General features: G+C 39.3%; 1 protein-coding gene across 9 annotated transcripts in view; it reads right to left on the reverse strand.

The window, feature by feature from the left end:
• The window catches only part of AOPEP (aminopeptidase O (putative)), a 180662-nt gene that overhangs the window by 88560 nt on the left and 73131 nt on the right, over positions 1-18971 (reverse strand). For 8 of the 9 annotated variants that reach the window (XR_013394626.1, XR_013394627.1, XR_013394624.1 and 5 more), the window contains 2 exons: positions 16486-16529; positions 9747-9807 (listed from right to left, as the gene is read on the reverse strand). Coding sequence is in view for 2 of the 9 variants with exons in the window: in XM_077936063.1 (XP_077792189.1) it covers positions 9747-9807; positions 16486-16529 (105 nt within the window). In the remaining 7 variants the exon portion in view is untranslated. Of the gene's footprint in view, positions 1-9746; positions 9808-16485; positions 16530-18442; positions 18601-18971 lie in introns of those variants that run through there. The other variant, XM_077936064.1, reaches the window with a different exon arrangement.

The raw sequence follows: 18971 nt of genomic DNA on the forward strand, positions 1-18971 counted from the left end.
AGTCAGTGCTGAGGAAGGTCACGCTGTCTGAAGTGAACTCAGCTGCCCTCTTTTATTGGCATGACAGAAGTCTCCAGAGACTGAAAATCTTGGCAAAGAGCTAGAAAGGGGTGGAGTGTAAGTATTTACTGTAAATGGCCATCATAAGAGTTTCTCTGAAATGAGCAGACATGCATTGCCCTGTGGAGCTATATTGCTTGAATCCTGGGAGGTATTTTCTGGCTTCTTAGGACAATGAGAACAGAAGCTAGGAGCCTGGAGTGGCTATTCGCCACCACATTAAATTCTACAGCCACCTTATATACTTTATAAATCATCAGCCAAGTGGCTGAAATTTATTGTTCCTTTTTTTTTTTTACTGTTTTTTTACGTGTGTGTTTTTTACTGTTTATTACTGTATACAGAGGAAAATGTCCACACTGAATATTTGTGTGAGAACTTCAGTAAACGAGGAAGAACATGACTGCTGAAGTGTTCTAAAATAAAAGCAGTTAAGGGGCAGCATATTTCTCTTCTCCTTGAATTGTTTTGGATGGCCAAAGAAAACAGTGCAAGAGTTAATTGGTAGCTAATCTCTTTGCTTTTCTTGGGATGTTTTTGCAAGGCCCAGATTAAAATAGGCTTTTAATATAATGCAGGCTCAGCTGTGTCCATATTAGGAAAGTCTCAGCTCGCATCCCTGTGCAAGAACGGACCTTTCCTCCCTCCTCTGTGTTTCCACCCCTTGCATATGTAGGTGGGAGAGAGGGAGCTTGGGAATGTGAACTTGATCCAGCATTGACCAGCCAGGCAGCAAACTCTTATTGTTCTGTAGATACCAAACATATTTCCTTTCTACTAGGGATAAACTCAACCATTCTGCACATAACATAGCTTTTGTGCTTAGCAGTGTGATTAACAGGAAAAGGCGAACCACAAAGAATATTCAAGCTTTATTAAAGCTACCATAAACACCTTAGGGATCCAGTTCATAGGCTTATTCAGGAAAGAGAAGACATGTTCCCATTTCGGGCTCTTGTGAGTAATGCTGCCTCAGGTGTACTATACCTTTATTCCTGGACCTCATTGTTTTATGGGGGGAGGAACAATAAGTTTTCATAACTAGATTTTCTGCTTCAGTGTGCTAAATCTAAATTCTGGATTGTACCCAATGATTGTACAAATGGAAAGCAATTTGCACAACTGATCTTTTCCCTCTTCTCCTCCCTCTGATTGCAGGGGGGAAGCTGAGAGGAGCTGAGGAGGGTCCAGTCTCCCTTGTGATGAAGATAACATTGATGAAAATGTAAATGGGGAAGCTGTAGAGCTAGGCATTTTGAGTGCAGGGACATAGAATAGCAATTCAGAGAGGCCCACACACTACAGGTGATAACCTAAGTGCCAGAGAACTTAGAAGGGTAAACTGGAGGACTTGGTCTTAGACGATGGCTTTGATATAGTGGGCATTAACAGAAACCTGCTGGAACAGGGAGACGTGGTGCAACATGGGTATATCTGGATATGAGCTTCAGAGGAAGAATAGGGAAGGATATACAGGAAGTGAGACCTTAAAATGAAGAATGAAATCAAGTAAACATCCCATAGTGGAAATGTTGTAGTACTGGATGATTCAACTACCCCCACATAGACTGGTTAAGTATGTGTTCCAGTCATGACAAAGAAGTAAAATTTCTAGATACCCTAAATGGCTGTGCCCTGGAAGAGTTTGTCATGGAACCGACCAGAGGATCAGTGACCCTGGACTTAATCTTGAGTGGTGTTCCAGGACCTGGTGTGCGATGGAAGTTTGAGCTAAGTGGGAGCAGTGACTAGAATGCTCTTAAATTAAATACACATGTAAATGATCAATTGCCCAGAAAAATCCAGTATGGTCACATTTGGTTTCAAAAGCAACAATGAACCCACCATGAAGTAAGCAGAGGATATTGGTAAAAAGCAAGTTGAAGGTAAGAGGGTTAAAGCACTTCAAAGCACTTGTAAGTTGGAAGTTCTTTAAAAGCATGGCATTAGAAGATCAACTGGAGTGTATGCTGTAGATCAAGAAAGGTGAGGAACAAGAAGATGCCAGCATGGTTAACAAGCAGAGCCCAATGAGTTATGAGCAAGAAGGCTTCTTTCAAAAAAACTGAAGTCTTGTCTAAGTAAAGAGGGGGGAAAGGAGCACAAACTTAGGCAAAAAGAAAAAGTGCAAGCAGACAGTAAGGGATACAAAAACTTTTGGGGGGGAGCGCATTGTTAAAAACATTCAGAACAACAAGGCATTCCTTAAATATATTAACAGCAGGAGAACATCTAGGGAGGCAGTTTGACCCTTGGATGACAAAGGAGTCAAAGGTGTACTAAAGGAGGATAAGAGATTCAGCAGAGAAGCTGAATGAATTATTTGAACCTGACTTCATAACAGACGATATAGGGCAGATCCCAGTGCCTGAGCTAACTTTTGCAGGAGGGCAGTCTGAGGCAGATTGTGGTGACCTAATTGACAAGTCTGTTAGACAAAACAAAAGCTGACAAACCACAAAGTCCACATAGCAGCCACCCAAGAGTTCTCAAAGAACTCAACCTGAGGACTGGAAATCAGCCATTGTAACACTGGTTTTTAAAAAGGGATCCAGGAGTGGGATGCTGGAAAGTAGCTTAATTCAGAGCTATGCTCTGCCTTTATAGTTGCAGGCAGTAAGAAGTCTAAAAACCAGTTGCCTATATGTATCTGGTTGGTCCCTGTGAAAACGGAATGCTGGACTAGATTCGCCATTCTTGAGCCCCCCCCCCAAAGGCTCTCCAGAAGATTGGGGCCCCTCCTGAGCAGCAGGGAAGGCAGGATCTCCTGAAATCGGGCAGAAGAACCTTGTAGAAGAAGTATTCTGCTGTCTGCAAGATTCCTCTGCCTGGTATCAGAAAATTCTCAAAGCAGTCAGGAGGGTCCCCAACCCTCTGGAGAGGTGTTGCGGCTACAGGAGCTGTAGAGGAGGAAGAGAAAGATTGTGTGCACAAGCTGCCTTCTGGCCATGGAACCAGTGGATGTAACCTTCAGTGTATAAATCCACAGTGTAGTGGTGCAAAAATTAAGTGTAGGTGAGTTTAAGTTTCAAAATTAAGGCGCTGGGTAGACTAACTGTTAAGCTTCAGTAGAGAAGAAAAAAGGGAAACAGTCTCCAAACGATGGGTTATAAAATATGCTTACTAGGCAGAAAATCTGTATTACCCGTTTTGGGGAAATGTACCTGACCTACACAGATAATGAAGTTTTTAGATGGTTGCTTCAGTTTAACTGTCCTCATTGTGTGCAGATAAATCATGCTCAAAACCAAAGTCTCTGAAAGGCACGAGAAAGAATGAGAAGAAATAGCAAACATTAAATCTGAGCAAGAGTGGTGATCCAGAATGGCTTTTACTTCTCTGCTGAATACATCTCACAATTTTAACTAAACAAAGAAAACCCCCAACAACTTTGAAATATAACTTATATATTGTGAAAATATGCTTTTGAGCTACAGTTAAGTCCAGTCGCGAACGACTCTGGGGTTGCGGCACTCATCTCGCTTTACTGGCAGAGGGAGCCAACATTTGTCCTCAGACAGTTTTTCTGGGTCATGTGGCCAGCATGACTAAGCCGCTTCTGGCAAAACCAGGGCAGCGCACGAAAACACTGTTTACCTTCCTGCCGGAGTGGTACCTATTATCTACTTGCTTTTGAACTGCTAGGTTAGCAGGAGCAGGGACTGAGCAAAGGGAGCTCTCCCCGTCACAGGGATTCGAACCACCGACTTTCTGATCAGCAAGCCCTAGGCTCTGTGGTTTAGACCACAGCGCCACCCGTGTCCCACGCTATGCCTATTTACCTGACAGTAAACCCAACTGAACTCAATAAGACTTATTTCTGAATAGACACATGTAAAGGATTGTACTGACATTCTCAAAATGCATTCATTAGGCATTCTCTCAGACTAGGAAACAGCCAAGGTTATGAGCAATTCAAGAAATATTTTTCAACATCACTTATATTATGTTGAAACTTTCAAAGTAAAAAATATAAAATGAACTGTATATGTTCCAGCAAAAAAATATACCTTGAATTAACTGGGCGTTTTAAAAATTTAAGAATTTTCCTTACTCGGTAAATGCATTCCCTAAAGTCTGGAGGACAGATTTCTAATAACCATAATTAGACAATAATAGCTGATTATACCTCAGTGCTAACTCAGTTTCCTACTCATGCTGAAATGTCCAAGAGGCCCAAACAAAACCAGAGATTTGCTAAAAAGATCTGTAACCAGTTACTGCAGCCCGATTATAGATTCCCATTAACAGAGAACATAAAGATCATTGTGAGCATCAGTAGGGAAATGTTTGGGCCTGATATTTGGAAGAATGCCATTTACCTATGCTTCATTCATTAAAAAATGGTGACAGAAGTCTTTAGATTAGAGCCTTCATATACAGCTTTAGATTAGAGCCTTCATATACTAGTGAATATTCATAATTTGTTGCAAGTGAACTATAAACAGTGTAGAGCTGATGCTACTATTAGGCAGAATGAAGAGTTATCCCCAAACAGCTGGTCTGGGATGTCATGAAAGGGTGACAAATGGTTGATTATTTAATTGATTAGATGTGCTTGTAGGATTTTCTGCCTCAGGTAGCAAAATAACTTGGCCAGTCTTGGATAACTTGACTTGGGGAGAGTGTCATTTGCTGTTCTATCTCAGGCAGTAAAGTATATTGGGCTGGCGTACTTAATATACCACTATTATACAACAATGAATGTATTTTATCATGGCAAAGATCATTCTATTCCCAAGTAAGTCAGTGTAGCAAAAGTCCCTTCTAATTCTAATTTAAAGCTTCCCATTTGCAGGTTCAGCTCATTTTATGGCTTCCTGTTGGCCAAAACTGAAGGATTAGTGGCTAATAGCCTCTTTAATTTCTCTCAGTGCCAGTTTCTTTTCCACTGGCAGGTTTTAATTATTGACTTATTTATTTATTTACAATTGCACTATTTTGCTATATAAGGTGTCTTTACTTTGTTATTAAAAATAATATAAAGAATGAAAGGAAAAATAGTTAAAATCTTCCCCTTCCATGGGAAGATAAACCTAAATAGGGGCAATTTAGAGAGACAATTCAAAAGACAAATCAGAGGCTATTGACAAGTTAAAACAAACAAGTTACTGGGTCCAATGGCACCCACCCAAGAGTTCTTAAAGAACTCAAATGTGAAACCAGTGATCTTCTAACAAAAATATGTAACTTGTCCCTAAGATTAGCTTCCATATTTAAGGACTGGAAACTGGCCAGTGTAATACTGTTTAAAAAAAGGAAGCCTGGGAGATTCAAGAAATTACAGACTAGTTCATGTGATGTCTGCTCCAGGAAAAATAGTAAAATGCATTTTTAAAGATATGGTTACCAAGCGCATAGAACATGGGTAGGCAAACTTGAGAGTCCCATGGACTGCAAGAAGATCAAACCTATCCATTCTGAAGGAAATCAGCCCTGAGTGCTCACTGGAAGGACAGATCCTGAAGCGGAGACTCTAATACTTTGGCCACCTCATGAGAAGAGAACACTCCCTGATGTTGGGAAAGATGGAGGACACAAGGAGAAGGGGACGACAGAGGACGGGATGGCTGGATAGTGTTCTCGAAGCTACCAGCATGAGTTTGACCAAACTGTGGGAGGCAGTGGAAGACAGGAGTGCCTGGCGTGCTCTGGTCCATGGGGTCACGAAGAGTCAGACATGACTAAACCGTCCACGGGCCGGGAATCAGCGTGTTTTTACATGAGTAGAATGTGTCTTTTTATTAAAAATGCATCTCTGGGTTATATGTGGGGCCTGCCTGGTGTTTTTACATGAGTAGAAAGTGTGCTTTTATTTAAAATACATCTCTGGGTTATTTGTGGGGCATAGGAATTCGTTCATTATTATTTTTCAAAATATAGTCCGGCCCCCCACAAGGTCTGAGGGACAGTGGACCGGCCCCCTGCTGAAAAAGGTTACTGACCCCTGGCATAGAAGAACAAGTCTTGCTGAAGAGGTAGCATAGATTTTGTAAAGATATGTCTAGCCTAACTAACCTGTTAAAATGACAATAAGCCTATAAATACAATTAATCAAGTGTACTTAGCTGTGTACTCAGGATTTCAAAAAGCTGTCAATGAAGTCCCTCATCAAAGATTCCTGAGTAAACCTAGCAGTCATGGAATAGGAGAAATCCACTTAAGGATCAGTAATTGGTCAGGGGACAGAAAGCAGAGAACATGAATAAATGGAGTATTTAGAATGGATGGGTGTTCAGTTGGGTATTCCCCCAAGTCTCAGTATTAAGTTATGTATAATGATCAGGAGCTATGGCTGAGCCAGGAGGTGGCCAGATATGCAGATGACATCAAGTTCTTCATGGGGGTAACAAAAAGGGGGGGGGGATTATGAGGAACTACAAAAAGATCATTCTGAACTAGGTGTATGATCATTAAAATGGAAAACGTGATTTGACGTAAGCAAGTGTAAAGCTTCATTGGATAACGTTGTGTTCTAGTATTATTGGGGGGGGTGCTATCTATATCCACTTTCTGCACACCATGCATAATTTTATAAACCTCTATCATGTCCCCCTTACCTTTTTTTCTAAACTGAAAAGTCGCAATGTGAAACTCTGCAAAAAGTGGGAAAGGATTGCAATTCAAGAGAAAGGAGCTGGCGTGGATGCATGAGGAAGATAAATGTTTCCCCTCATTTGAAGAGACATTATTTAATAGGCAGCCCTGTATCAGGAAGTTTTTAATGTTTGATGTTTTATTATGTGTTGATATATGCTGTAAGCCGCCCAGAGTGGCTGGGGAAACCCAGCCAGATGTGTGGGGTATTATTATTATTATTATTATTATTATTATTAATGATCACAAAAACAAAAAAGAGCAAACATACTCATGTCTTTTTCAAAACAAAAAACCACCAGCATTTCCAGCAGAGACAGAAGAAAACATAGGCCAACCAAAGAGGTTTAGTCAACTATATGAACTGATTATAGGGCTGGGTTGGTTGTGACTTGTTTGAACAACTGAGAGATGCTTAAAGTGGGCATGGCCATTGTTTGTGCATAGTTTAACATCATCCATTACTTTGGGTGGTGCACTAGTAAACAGATGACAGAAGAGAAAATGTATGTTGAATGGGGGGGGGGAACAACTTTGTTCAATGATTAAGGCTTGTTCTAGTGTGTTTCAAAGAATGCAAAGAAACCACAGCTCTTGAAATGTTTAAGAGCAAACAGGAGAACAAGAACAAAAAACTGGAATGGTTGATTTCAGGAGTGTTGGGGAATGTAAGGCTGCACCATTGCTTAATAGGTTCTTTCCAGCTCTAAAATCAGCTGTTTCTGAACTACTCCATGTCAATTACACTCACAGACCAGAATTGCTGGCATTAAGTCATTATTAGGCTAGTGGAGGATGAAAAGCTACTCTTGTGGTGAGTCACTTCGTGAGGTTGCAGTACATCCTGATCTGATAAACAGCAAATTCAACAACACAATGTAGTTGACCTTATTTAACCCAGGCCCAGCAGGTTTCAGGAAAAGGCCCTCCTGAAATCTTCTGTGTCTCACACAATTGCTTGTTTTTCAGCACATGCATATAATGTGATGCACAGGAAAACCTTGCTGTGACCCAGTCACTAGACAAACTTGCTGCTGTATGGGGGGGAGACCAGTACAACATGTCCAAATTTGTAGAAGAAACCTTCAAAATGCAGTGGGAAAGGTTTAACAAAACAGCACCTTCCCTAATTCATGACAGCAGGCTTTATTTTTAGCAAAATATTATTCAAGATTTGCACCATCAAGCGTGAGGCCAGAATATAGTTTATGTGGGAAAAGACTCTTTTATATTGGGTGATGAGTTTCTTTAAAAACAAAAACAAAAAACCATTGATTACCCAAACTGCTCTTACACGGGGCTCTCAGTGTTTCCATCCATGTTACTGATGCTACTTAGATTTGCTAATGCTGTAACACCTAGTATTTACAGAATATTAAATGGTCCCATATACTGGATGGTTGTGAGGAGTTTTGATGGTGCTTGCTTACATTGAAGACAAAACAAACTGAGCAATTTTTGAAGGGAGACTCTTCATTAGGTGATGGAGGGATTAAAGTGAGGCCTCTGAACTCTGCACCCTTCCTCCTCTTCAGGTTATGGTCTTCTCTCCTTCTTTGCCCCCTCAACCAGCAGTGTGGCGTGGTTTGCCACACCAGCCATCACCGCCAACGCAACACTAGTCTTGAGACTCTTTGTGAGGCTGGGACCAGAAAAATGCACCTGGGACCATTGCACACAAAGCAGGATCTATGCATTATGTAGGATCTACAAGTATGTAGCTAGAAATATAAAAGTAACCAGTTGTGGAAATCCTTGACTATTAATCGTTCTTGTTCCATTTGGAATGGTTTTAGAGATTTTATCATTGCAGTGGTTTTGTAGCTGTACATCCTATTATTGTAACCTGCCCTGGGACCTTATGTTGAAGGGCAGGTGAGAAACCTGAGAAACAAACAAACAATACAATACAATATTAAGCAAGCACCATCTGTACTTTGTTCTGAATGCCTTTTTAAGGCCCTTCTGTTTACACGAGCCTTTTCTGATGTATAGCTTAATACACACATTATTGTGGCTCGCTGTCCAAATGTTAAGTACTTTTATGCTGTTTTATGGATGCGTTAGGTTCACTGCCTAGATACTTTAGTCTGTGGTATATAAAACAAGCAAGTATCAAATTACATATATATACACAGTATAAGACTAAATAGCCTATTTATAATTACAGCCCAACACCCAGCATCCTCTGCCCCCAAAGGACACAATAAAGAAATTAGTATTGTAAGACCTGTTTGAAAGAGCTCAGAGATAGTTCAGTTCCAAAACTGATCTATATATACCTACCCACCCAACAGCTGACTGACGCTGTCAGATGAGACATTGTCAATCACTTGTTCAGCGGTTTCAGTTCTTTGACTGGTTCTGTCAAAGCTGACAATGTCAGAAATCTGCTAAAGGGTGTGTATGGAATTCCCAGTCCAGCAATGGGAACCACATAAAGAGCATCTGGTGCTGGATAAGGGAGTTAAAATCAGGAACCATAAGCACAACATCCATTCGCATAAGCAATTTCTCATCTAGCAGAGGATAGGTGGTTGGGTATCCTGTATATAATTGATATCTTACTACCACATAGTGCTTGAGAATTAAGTCAATTTTCTAATAAGAATTTTGGAGACTTACACAAAACTTTCTGTACTTAGTACAATGTTCAGAAAGGTTGCACACCATTTAACAACCCTCACTACAGACGAAACAGTCAATAAATTTAAAATTTAACAAATATTTAATTTCCCCCCTCTTTGGCAAAAGTAATCCACAAAACTGATACCTTCCTCTTTTTAAAACAAGATGTGAAGCATCACTACAATACTGCAATAGAACAGTTTCCAGTGAACAGTATGTTTAGTAATAAAATAAGGTTTAAGAGATTTTCCTCTTGGCGGGATCTCTTTGAGGAAGACAGAAAATGAAATCTGCAACTGATAAAAATGGATTCCCATATGTGTGCAGCCTAAAGAGTGGATATCATTAAACCTGGGTTTTTATTTTATTCCATACCTGTTACCATACAAGCAGTAATTTGAAAAACATGCTCAACAAATTCATAATCTGGATCCTATTCAGAACAGATATTTTGCATTTACCTTTGGGATTCCTGTGCAGTCAAGCCACTTCTGGAAAATGTTTTCAACTGACAGGCCATACCTTCCAAGAAAATTAAAAATTAACCTTATTCATGGAACATACATAAAAGATGTCGTTAAACAACACTTTGTTAGAAACGAGGTTTGCAATCTAAACAGTGATATCTCAAACTGATTTGAGCCTGGTTTTGTCCTTTCTAATTACTAATGTCTGAGATCATGACACCTGAAAATGAAAAGCAGATTGGACTGTACATGTAAAAACGAGTGATGAATTCAATGGTTATGGAAGCTGACAACATATGTTTAAGAAGCTCAAATGCACTGATGAAACATTTGGAAAGAATGGACAGGTGTTCTGCAGTCCTTTTTGTGTTCTTTTTGTGTGGCTTTTCGTCTTCAGCTTGCAAGAACAGTGGAAAGGAATGAGGATCTGTTTAAGTGAAAATCAGAAATGGGCAGTAAAAAAACTGCCTGAGACTAATTAATATAACCTCAATAGCTTTAGCTTTAGAATCTAAAATAATAATCTTGTGTGCTGGCCAAAAACACCCCTATATCACATCAATCATTCCAAACATACGAAGAATGCACTTCTGAAGCATAACAGCCTGAAAATGGCAAAGGCTTCCATATTTACACTCAGTGGGAATAAAAATAGGTTCAGATAACAGATTAGAAATAACTGCTGATATTGTAAAGCTATCATAGGCATATATGCATATATTCATTTTGCCTTCTCCACCATTGTGTGATCAAACCCCCCCCCCCCCCCCGGTTTTTCATAATATTTCTAGCTGTGCTGCAGAAAAGCAGAAATAAGTTCTGAGACATATGATTAGCAAATGTTTTCATTTTGCTGTACCGTGGGTACTGAATATTGTCCACAATGAGTAGCACACCTCACCGAAAAAAATATGTTTTTTGCAATATGTTTTTAGTTCTTAAAGGGATAAGTTCACTGGATGGGAACTGACTAGACCAGAAGCTCCTGTTTTAGTTAATTTCATCCTTCCATTGCCTTCTAAGATACGTGGGTAAGGAGCTGAAATAGCAGGAAAAACGGAAGACTTTGGGTTGAATTAGGCGTTTGACAAAAGGCCAAAGCCAGGGAACCTAGCTCTCTGCTGAACATCTAAAAAATGGTGGGGAGGGTATGGCAGTGATGGGTAAGTGGTGCTTAACTTCTCCCCTGCTTCTTCCATGCACTCCTGTCCCTCAACTGCATTTCCTAGATACATGTCCCCTGCAGATTGGACAAAAGCAGGCAAGGGAAGCAATGAAGAGATTAATTTACAGAATTTAAAAACTGTAATTAGCTTTCAATGTTCCTTCCACTCTTCACACATCATATAGCAGTGATGGTCAAATTTGGCCCTCCAGCTGTTTTGGGACTACAATTCCCATCATCCCTGACCACTGGTCCCGTTAGCTAGGGATGATGGGAGTTGTAGTCCCAAAACAGCTGGAAGACCAAGTTTGGCATCACTGTCATATAGCAACAAACCCATGTTTGCCACAAAGTAGACACTATGACAATTGAACCTGTAAAAACATGTTTTCATGTGTTGCTTTTAGCTTCACCAAGCTACGTTATAAGGTAGCGTAGGACTTTTTACACCTAAAGATGGGAATAATGCAGAGGCCCACAAGGAAAGGGAAGTTCAGGGTAAGTGATACATCCGCAAGGGAGATGACACGGACCAAGTTAAAGAGGCAGCCAACATCCAGGGCAACTTGGTTCTGTATCTCTTCTCTTAAGATTTTTCAGTCCATGGAATACCTTGTCTCCTCATAAATATTTAGATAAGAAGGCAAGCTAAAAGTAAAAAGCATTTCCTGGAATGTCAAAGGAGCTGTAATTTAGCATTTGCTTATAAACCCAGCACTTTCCCAGACACTTAGATTGTCCATTAACCAGATGCAACCAGAGTAACACAACTTAGGACAAAGATTTTAAACAAAGAATGGATTTATTTTCATTTTTTTAAAGTGTGCCTTTCCCTTTAATATTGTTAATTATGAGTATGATTGTGATTCATACTGTGCCATCCATGAACATAGTACTTCGTAGACTAATTTAAGCAAGCCTCTGAAGAAGGCTCTGTTAACAAAGAATAATGAATTTGTGTGTTTTGTACAACTGAGACAGAGAAATCACATTCCTCAAATGGAAGAAGCTCCCCCTGGATCCAACCAATGTGCCAAATACAAAGTGTTATATCCAATAGTGGCTTTGACTTAAAGGAAAGCACTTTTGCTCACACTAGTCAAGGATTGTCACCAATCCCCCCTACTCACTAAAGTCTACTGCTCACCCTGAAAACTGCTGCCCAAGGGTTGGGTGATGCTTCAGAAAATAATGGGATGTGGCACAGAGGGCTGTATTAGGTAAGAGGATTTGACAAAAAACTGAGTGTCCCAACTTGCATGAAAGGAAGCAGCCAAGAACTGCAAAGCCTTGAAAAAATGGAGCCATAATTCCTATATAAAGGCTGTATCTACATGGAAAAAATAAACCATTTTGTAGGTTTTCCAGGATTGCATTAAAATTACAGCCCTGTGGTGTCTAAAGATTCTGAAAATCCACAAAAAACAATAATTGCCATAGTTGCTTTGAATAAGTTATGACACTAAGCCATCCTAAGACTGATAGAGAAATATAGCCAAATAGACAAGTGCTGGTTTACAAGCAGAAAATAGTTCAATATTGGCATAGCATGTTATGTTTCATAACTTAGAAAACAGACAAGATGATCAAGAGTCATACTTTATTAATAGCTAAAACAAATGCTTTGAATAGAGAGAATGGGAAGAGAAGAGCAACTACACCCATCCACTGTTGTGATAAAATTCTGAAAATACAAAAGTGAAATTCATAGGCAGTGCAAAAAGTTTTATTTCAAGGCATTTTCATGCAAAGGCAGAAATGGCTCAGTAATGTCTAGTGAGGTGAATGAACTTCAGCTGAACCATGGAGGCAACCCACTGACTAAGAACACTGGTCGCCTCAGTTATAGAGTCTTCTTTCAACACTAGCCTTTCCCCATCAGATCATGTGCCTTAAAGTATCCTAGAAAAAACACTTAGGCATCCTCAGAATACAAAAATGTCAGGAAACTACAACCACACATGTCTGATTGCTATGGAAAATATTTCATTTAAAGATGAATGTAAGCACATAGATCGAACTTTATTTGCATTTGCATTTTATGTTTTTCTGTTGTGAATCACCATGGGATCTTTGGATGAAGGGCGGTATACAAATTTAATTAAACAATTGTTGTTGTTGTTTTATATTCCACCTTTTAGAAAATTTCTCACAAGGCAGAAAACTTTCCTTCCATATTTACACAGAGCACTTAATTATCTTTCATTATTAGTTGCTTTAGGTGTAGAATTTTTAACACAAGTCTCATGATACCTTTTATGCAGGAAATATATGGTATTTGTATGTGCAACATATTTTGAAATGGCTTTCGTTAAATACTGATACCTTGAGGTGCCCATTTTACAGTTATTCTGAGCAATAAGAACATAATCTGAAGGTAAGATTTCGAAGTTAAAAATAATAACTTGACACTACTAGTTAAAAACCCTTTGGCACTAGTGTGCAAAGAGTTGTTTACCATTTTTGCCAAGAGCAGGTGTTAGATTGAAAGTGAAACTAACAAGCTACACAAGTTGTAAACATTATTTCCTCCCCTAAAAATGAAGATAAGCAACTAAAGGGGTAAGATCTACCGAAATGAGCAGCATAGCACCCAGTGAATCCATAGAGCCTGAAGGTGCCCAGCACAGACAGGCTACATTGGCGTAAGTCCCCAGGCCTGGTGCAGCCAAAGACATGCCACCCAACATCCCTCTGCACCCGGGATCCAGCCAATGCAGCTCCACATTCTCTATCAGCTGGTTGCAGCCAATACTGAGATTGTGCTGTGTTCCGGGGCTGGGACAGTGCTGCAGAGCATAGGTACCACTGGTTCACAGTTGCCAGTGCATGGATCAGCACCCTTGTCAAGGATCAGCAACCCTTGCTAAATGTATATAAGCATATAGGTATATGAAGATCATAAAGAAGGCTGATCGCCGAAGAATTGATGCTTTTGAATTATGGTGCTGGAGAAGACTCTTGAGAGTCCCATGGACTGCAAGAAGATCAAACGCATCCATTCTTAAGGAAATCAGCCCTGAGTGCTCACTGGAAGGACAGATCGTGAAGCTGAGGCTCCAGTACTTTGGCCACCTCATGAGAAGAGAAGACTCCCTGGAAAAGACCCTGATGCTGGGAAAGATGGAGGGCACAAGGAGAAGGGGATGACAGAGGACGAGATGGTTGGATAGTGTTTTCGAGGTTACCAGCATGAGTTTGACCAAACTGCGGGAAGTAGTGGAGGACAGAGGTGCCTGGCGTGCTCTGGTCCATGGGGTCACGAAGAGTCGGACACGACTAAACGACTAAACAACAACAACAACAATATGAAGATATATATATGTAGTTTCACTGCACTTGAATGCTGCCAATTCAGTGCAAGCCAACAATACAAAAATGACGGCAGTTGGTGTATGGCTCTATATAATCTCTTTGGTTTCACTTTATGGATTCAGATATCCAATATTAGAAGAATGACTTTATGCCGAAAGAATAAGCCACATGAAATAATTAGCGTGCCCAGCATAATTATTGCAAGCAGATCAGCACGATGCAGCAGCATTCCTTGTATAAACATTAAGTGGTCTAGATATTTCCCTTATACTTACAACACAGAATGTGATTGCTGGGGACCACAATAATGGTGAACTGTTGAATTTAGGACAAGGTTTGCCAAAATTCATGGTCATCTTAGGAATATGATTCAAAATGATCGCAGATGCATATTGAAAAAAGAAAGGAAACTGGGAATGTGTTGTCCCTTCCAAGAAAAACACATTTCCTAGCTTCAGTATTGGAAAAGACTGAATAAATATACTGGCTAGGATCCCAAAAACTGCTTAAGCTCATACAAAAATTTCACACCAGTCCAGTGGAATTTTTGACATTTTCCTTTGAACAACGGCCGCCAATGCAGCATCTATCACAAGCTGGTTTTGAAACACCCCTTGATTTCAGAAGAAGCCTGCCATGAAGCATAATGGCTTGGTGTCACCAAAAACAAACAAACAAAACAAGAACCCCAAGCCCAAAGTTCCCTTTGGCTCACAGAACCAGTTGCATGGCTTTTTGAATCCTGACCAATATTTTTAAATATGTGAATACATTCCAGTAAACGACAATATTTGGTCATTATGCACATACTTCATTTCAGATGGACAAAGTGTAACTCTTCTCCCATATTATACTAGCAAATGAAATGTGTTGAGCAATGAGTGGGAAAATATGGTTGCCACTACAGGGAGCAGGTGAAAGTGTGGTTTTAGATAAACATCATGTTCTGTTGCTCTTGGCATCACACTGTAACTATTTACCATATATAAAGCTGGCAGCATAGTATATTCACGGCTATACAGTAAATTATCATAAAACTAAAAGCTTCTCCATACTTTCTTAAGGGAGAAGTTGAATAAACAGCTATTACAACCTTCTTATTTAAAATTAAAATGTCCCTGGCACATTCTTAGATCCCAACCTGGCCTCCAATTTCAAATCAAAATTGGTACAAATAAGAAATGAGAGAATCAATTTTATTCAAAGATCTAAGAATATTAATAAAATCAAAACATACTAATTTAATTAACTAGGTATCTCGATTTCCCCCCAAATATTGGGGGTTAGAAATCCATATTATTTCAATAATTTAGGTTTTTCACAAAATGTTTATTTTATAAACCAAGGCTTCACAACAAAAGCTTCCACAATATAGTCAAACATCCTAGCAGAAACAAATTAAGAGTAGAATAAAATTTTATATCACACATGACTGTTGGTGATCCAGCAGTCTGCTTTATGATAAAATGGTTAAATCAAACTATTGAATAACAGTTATGTTATAAAGAATATGAAAAGGATTTCCTAATGAAAATAATTAGCTGATATCACGGTGGTATCCTGCTTATGTAAGTCAGTGAGGCTGGATGTTTCCATAGAACTGTGAAAGTGTTTTAAAATCAAAGACCTACAAACTAATTCCAGTTTTAGAATATCCAACGCTTTCCATGATTTCTCTTTGCCTATAAAACAAATGATACTAATTAAGCTTATAGTGAAATCCTATACATGTCTTCTCAGAAGTAAGTCCCATAGCTTTACTCCTAAGTAAACCTGTATAGGACTGCACCCACAATGTTTGTGCAGTTCACTGTAAGCTATTGGGAGGGGCTATGGATGTGATCTGCAGGTGAAGGGCAGTATACTAATTAATTAATTAATTAATTAATTGCCCTTGTTTATTTTATTAGATAGGAGGCATGGCAAACACATAGGGCAGAATTCACCTAACAAACCCCTTCAGGGCTTCTACTTGCCCAGCAGGGACTCCTCTCTCCCTCCCCCAAAATTGGCTCAGGGGCAAAAAAGCACAAGGGGTGGGTCATTGTTCCATTTGGCAAACTGATATGCTTATATGTCTGTGCATGCTATCTGTAATAGCATGGCGCTGAATTCCACCCATTAAATTTTGTTGTCTGTGTATAAGTTGATGGAAGATTTATATACAAGCTTTTCATCTGCAGAGATTCTGGAGGCAAAACCCATTTTGAATATATACCCATTATGGTCTTTCTCAGGCTGATTCCGACCTACCGTTTTAGCTGTGGGATGTCCCTCAGTAATAAATGAAGAAAGTCCTGGAAGAGTAACCAAAGACCACAATTTAATAACGTGAATTTAAAAATACACACTTAACAATACTTGAACTGTTTATTCCGTTTTATAACATTTAAAATAGACATGTGAATATAATGTCAAGGCTTACAGACAGCGATGACAAGAAATCAGAACGCTAGCAATGGAAACTAGAAAATTAAGACGACGAAATGCAGGAACATAATATGAAGTCATAACTAAGAAATTTATAAACAAACATACTTGTGCTGGGTGGATCATCCCCTCTATTTCCAAAGTTCAGGTGTGGGTGCCTATCCTTCTGCAGCCACTACAGCACCAAGTTGGTTTGGGGAAACACCATGATTTGTATACCTATTTAACATCATGATTTGATATATATATTTAAAAAAGACAAAATCCCAAAACAGCCCAGTGAGGACTCGGTGTGCTCAGCAGCCTTCGATTTCTGACTGCTGAAGGGTAAGAAAATGTAGAATTTAGGATTTCAGAGAGGGATGTAGTGACTTAGCAGAGGGACATGATAAATTGCTACTACCTGAAGCAGAAACACACCACAATGCAACATTTTGTTGCAAGTCCCACTTGTACAAATAATTTACATTTCAAAGGCTTAAGTATCAATATTTTATTTATTTATTTATTTATTTATTTATTTTATAATCTATACCGCTTTATGTTTTTAAGAAACATATCAAAGCCGTTTACAGCATATTAAATCAATAAAACATAAATAAAAAAATCTGAAGAAAGTCAAATATAGCGTACCGTATTTTTTGCACCATAACACTCACTGTTTCCTCCTAAAAAGTAAGGGGAAATGTCTGTGCGTGTTATGGAGGGAATGCCTACGGGTGGCATGCCTATGGATTTTCCTCCTCTAAAAACTATGTGCGTGTTATGGTCGGGTGCGTGTTATAGAGCGAAAAATACGGTATATAGTCAAAGCAACATAACAGAAAACTAAAATATTATCTTAAAGATTTCAAAATAAAACATTACAAAGGAGGTCAACTACAAAATACATATTTAACATAGTAGGGCTGGTGAGTCTGGGCCCTGCCCCCTAGGCCAGGTGGAAAGGGCCTTGCAGGGAGCGGCGTTCAGCACTCACAGCCAGACGATGTTCCTCTGGCTTCATGAGGAGCATCCTTTAACAAACACAGAGAACAATTACAAAACCACCTACTGTATATTACTATATTTATATTTTGTGTGCATATTCAAAATTGCACTATCCAAAAGAAATATTTATATCTAGACAAACACAATTTCACCATCACCACCACAAAAGGATGCAATCTGCCTATTCTTATTATGTAGTCAAATATGCAATTTGTTTATTGTATTGTTATTGGGCTGGATCAGTGCTGCTGCTCAGTGATGGAAGGCTCTTTGATTCAGTGGCATTCATCAGTGGAATAGGCAAGGAACATGATTTTTGAATATTTCCTCTTCATCTGCAGCCCCTGCCCCTCCAAATTAGCTGGGGGGCAGGTTTGAAGGGCTCTTTGGGACAGTGCAGGAGATCATGTGATAGGATTCTGGAGGAATTATGAAGCATTAAAGAGAGTGTTTGCAAGGACCCAAGGGGTTACAGAACTCCGGAGGGGTACTTTTGTTTTCCCTACCACAATGTTCCTACGTGTGGTACATGCCAACTTTTTCACTTTTTATGGAAGCAAGTAAATGGGTGAACTTTGGGGTGCTATTAGAGCAGTTGGAGGTAAGTCTTCTATCTGCAGAGCCCTTCATATACATAGCCAAATTTTGACTTGTTTTTTTGAGGGTCACATTAAAGTGTGTCCTAAACTTTGGAACACAGAATGGAATGTTTGGAACTGGCATATTATTAAATTGTACAGTAATCATATTTGATTCATTTAAAGGATGGGCTAATCATTGGGATGCATACCATGATGAAAATGTTTTATCTCTGTAAGGCACATCTAGATAAAACAATTGCTAAGGACAAAATGTTGTTGCACACGTTCTCATTTCTTTTTGTTCCAGCCGAGTCAAATGTATCCGGGTAGTCTTTATTATCAAAATGCACCAGTACAATATGCCTTCCTGTTGGCAGACAGATGGAGACACTGAATACAAACAAATTTGATCCTAACTAGCCAAACAATAATAATCCCAAGTTGTCTAAATATTAAAATGCAAAAGCAATGATCCAATGGAGCAAATATTTCTGTCTGCCTGATGAAGTTTTAGTCATAGAAAAAGCTTCAATCAACTCTGCAGTTGCTGAGTTCTAAAAGAATAGAACTGGAACAATACTTAGTATGCTTTCTTGGAACAAAGAAGACACATTCATTTTCATGCTTGTATATCTACTTTAACCGAATTATGAAAACTCTATGTAGCTAGCAAAATACTTTCCATGAAGATAAGGATCAGTTAAAATGGAACTTGTAGAACACTTTCACACACAAAAG

This window comes from Podarcis muralis, chromosome 11, assembly GCF_964188315.1.
Source record: "Podarcis muralis chromosome 11, rPodMur119.hap1.1, whole genome shotgun sequence".
In the NCBI taxonomy this organism is placed as follows: domain Eukaryota; kingdom Metazoa; phylum Chordata; class Lepidosauria; order Squamata; family Lacertidae; genus Podarcis; species Podarcis muralis.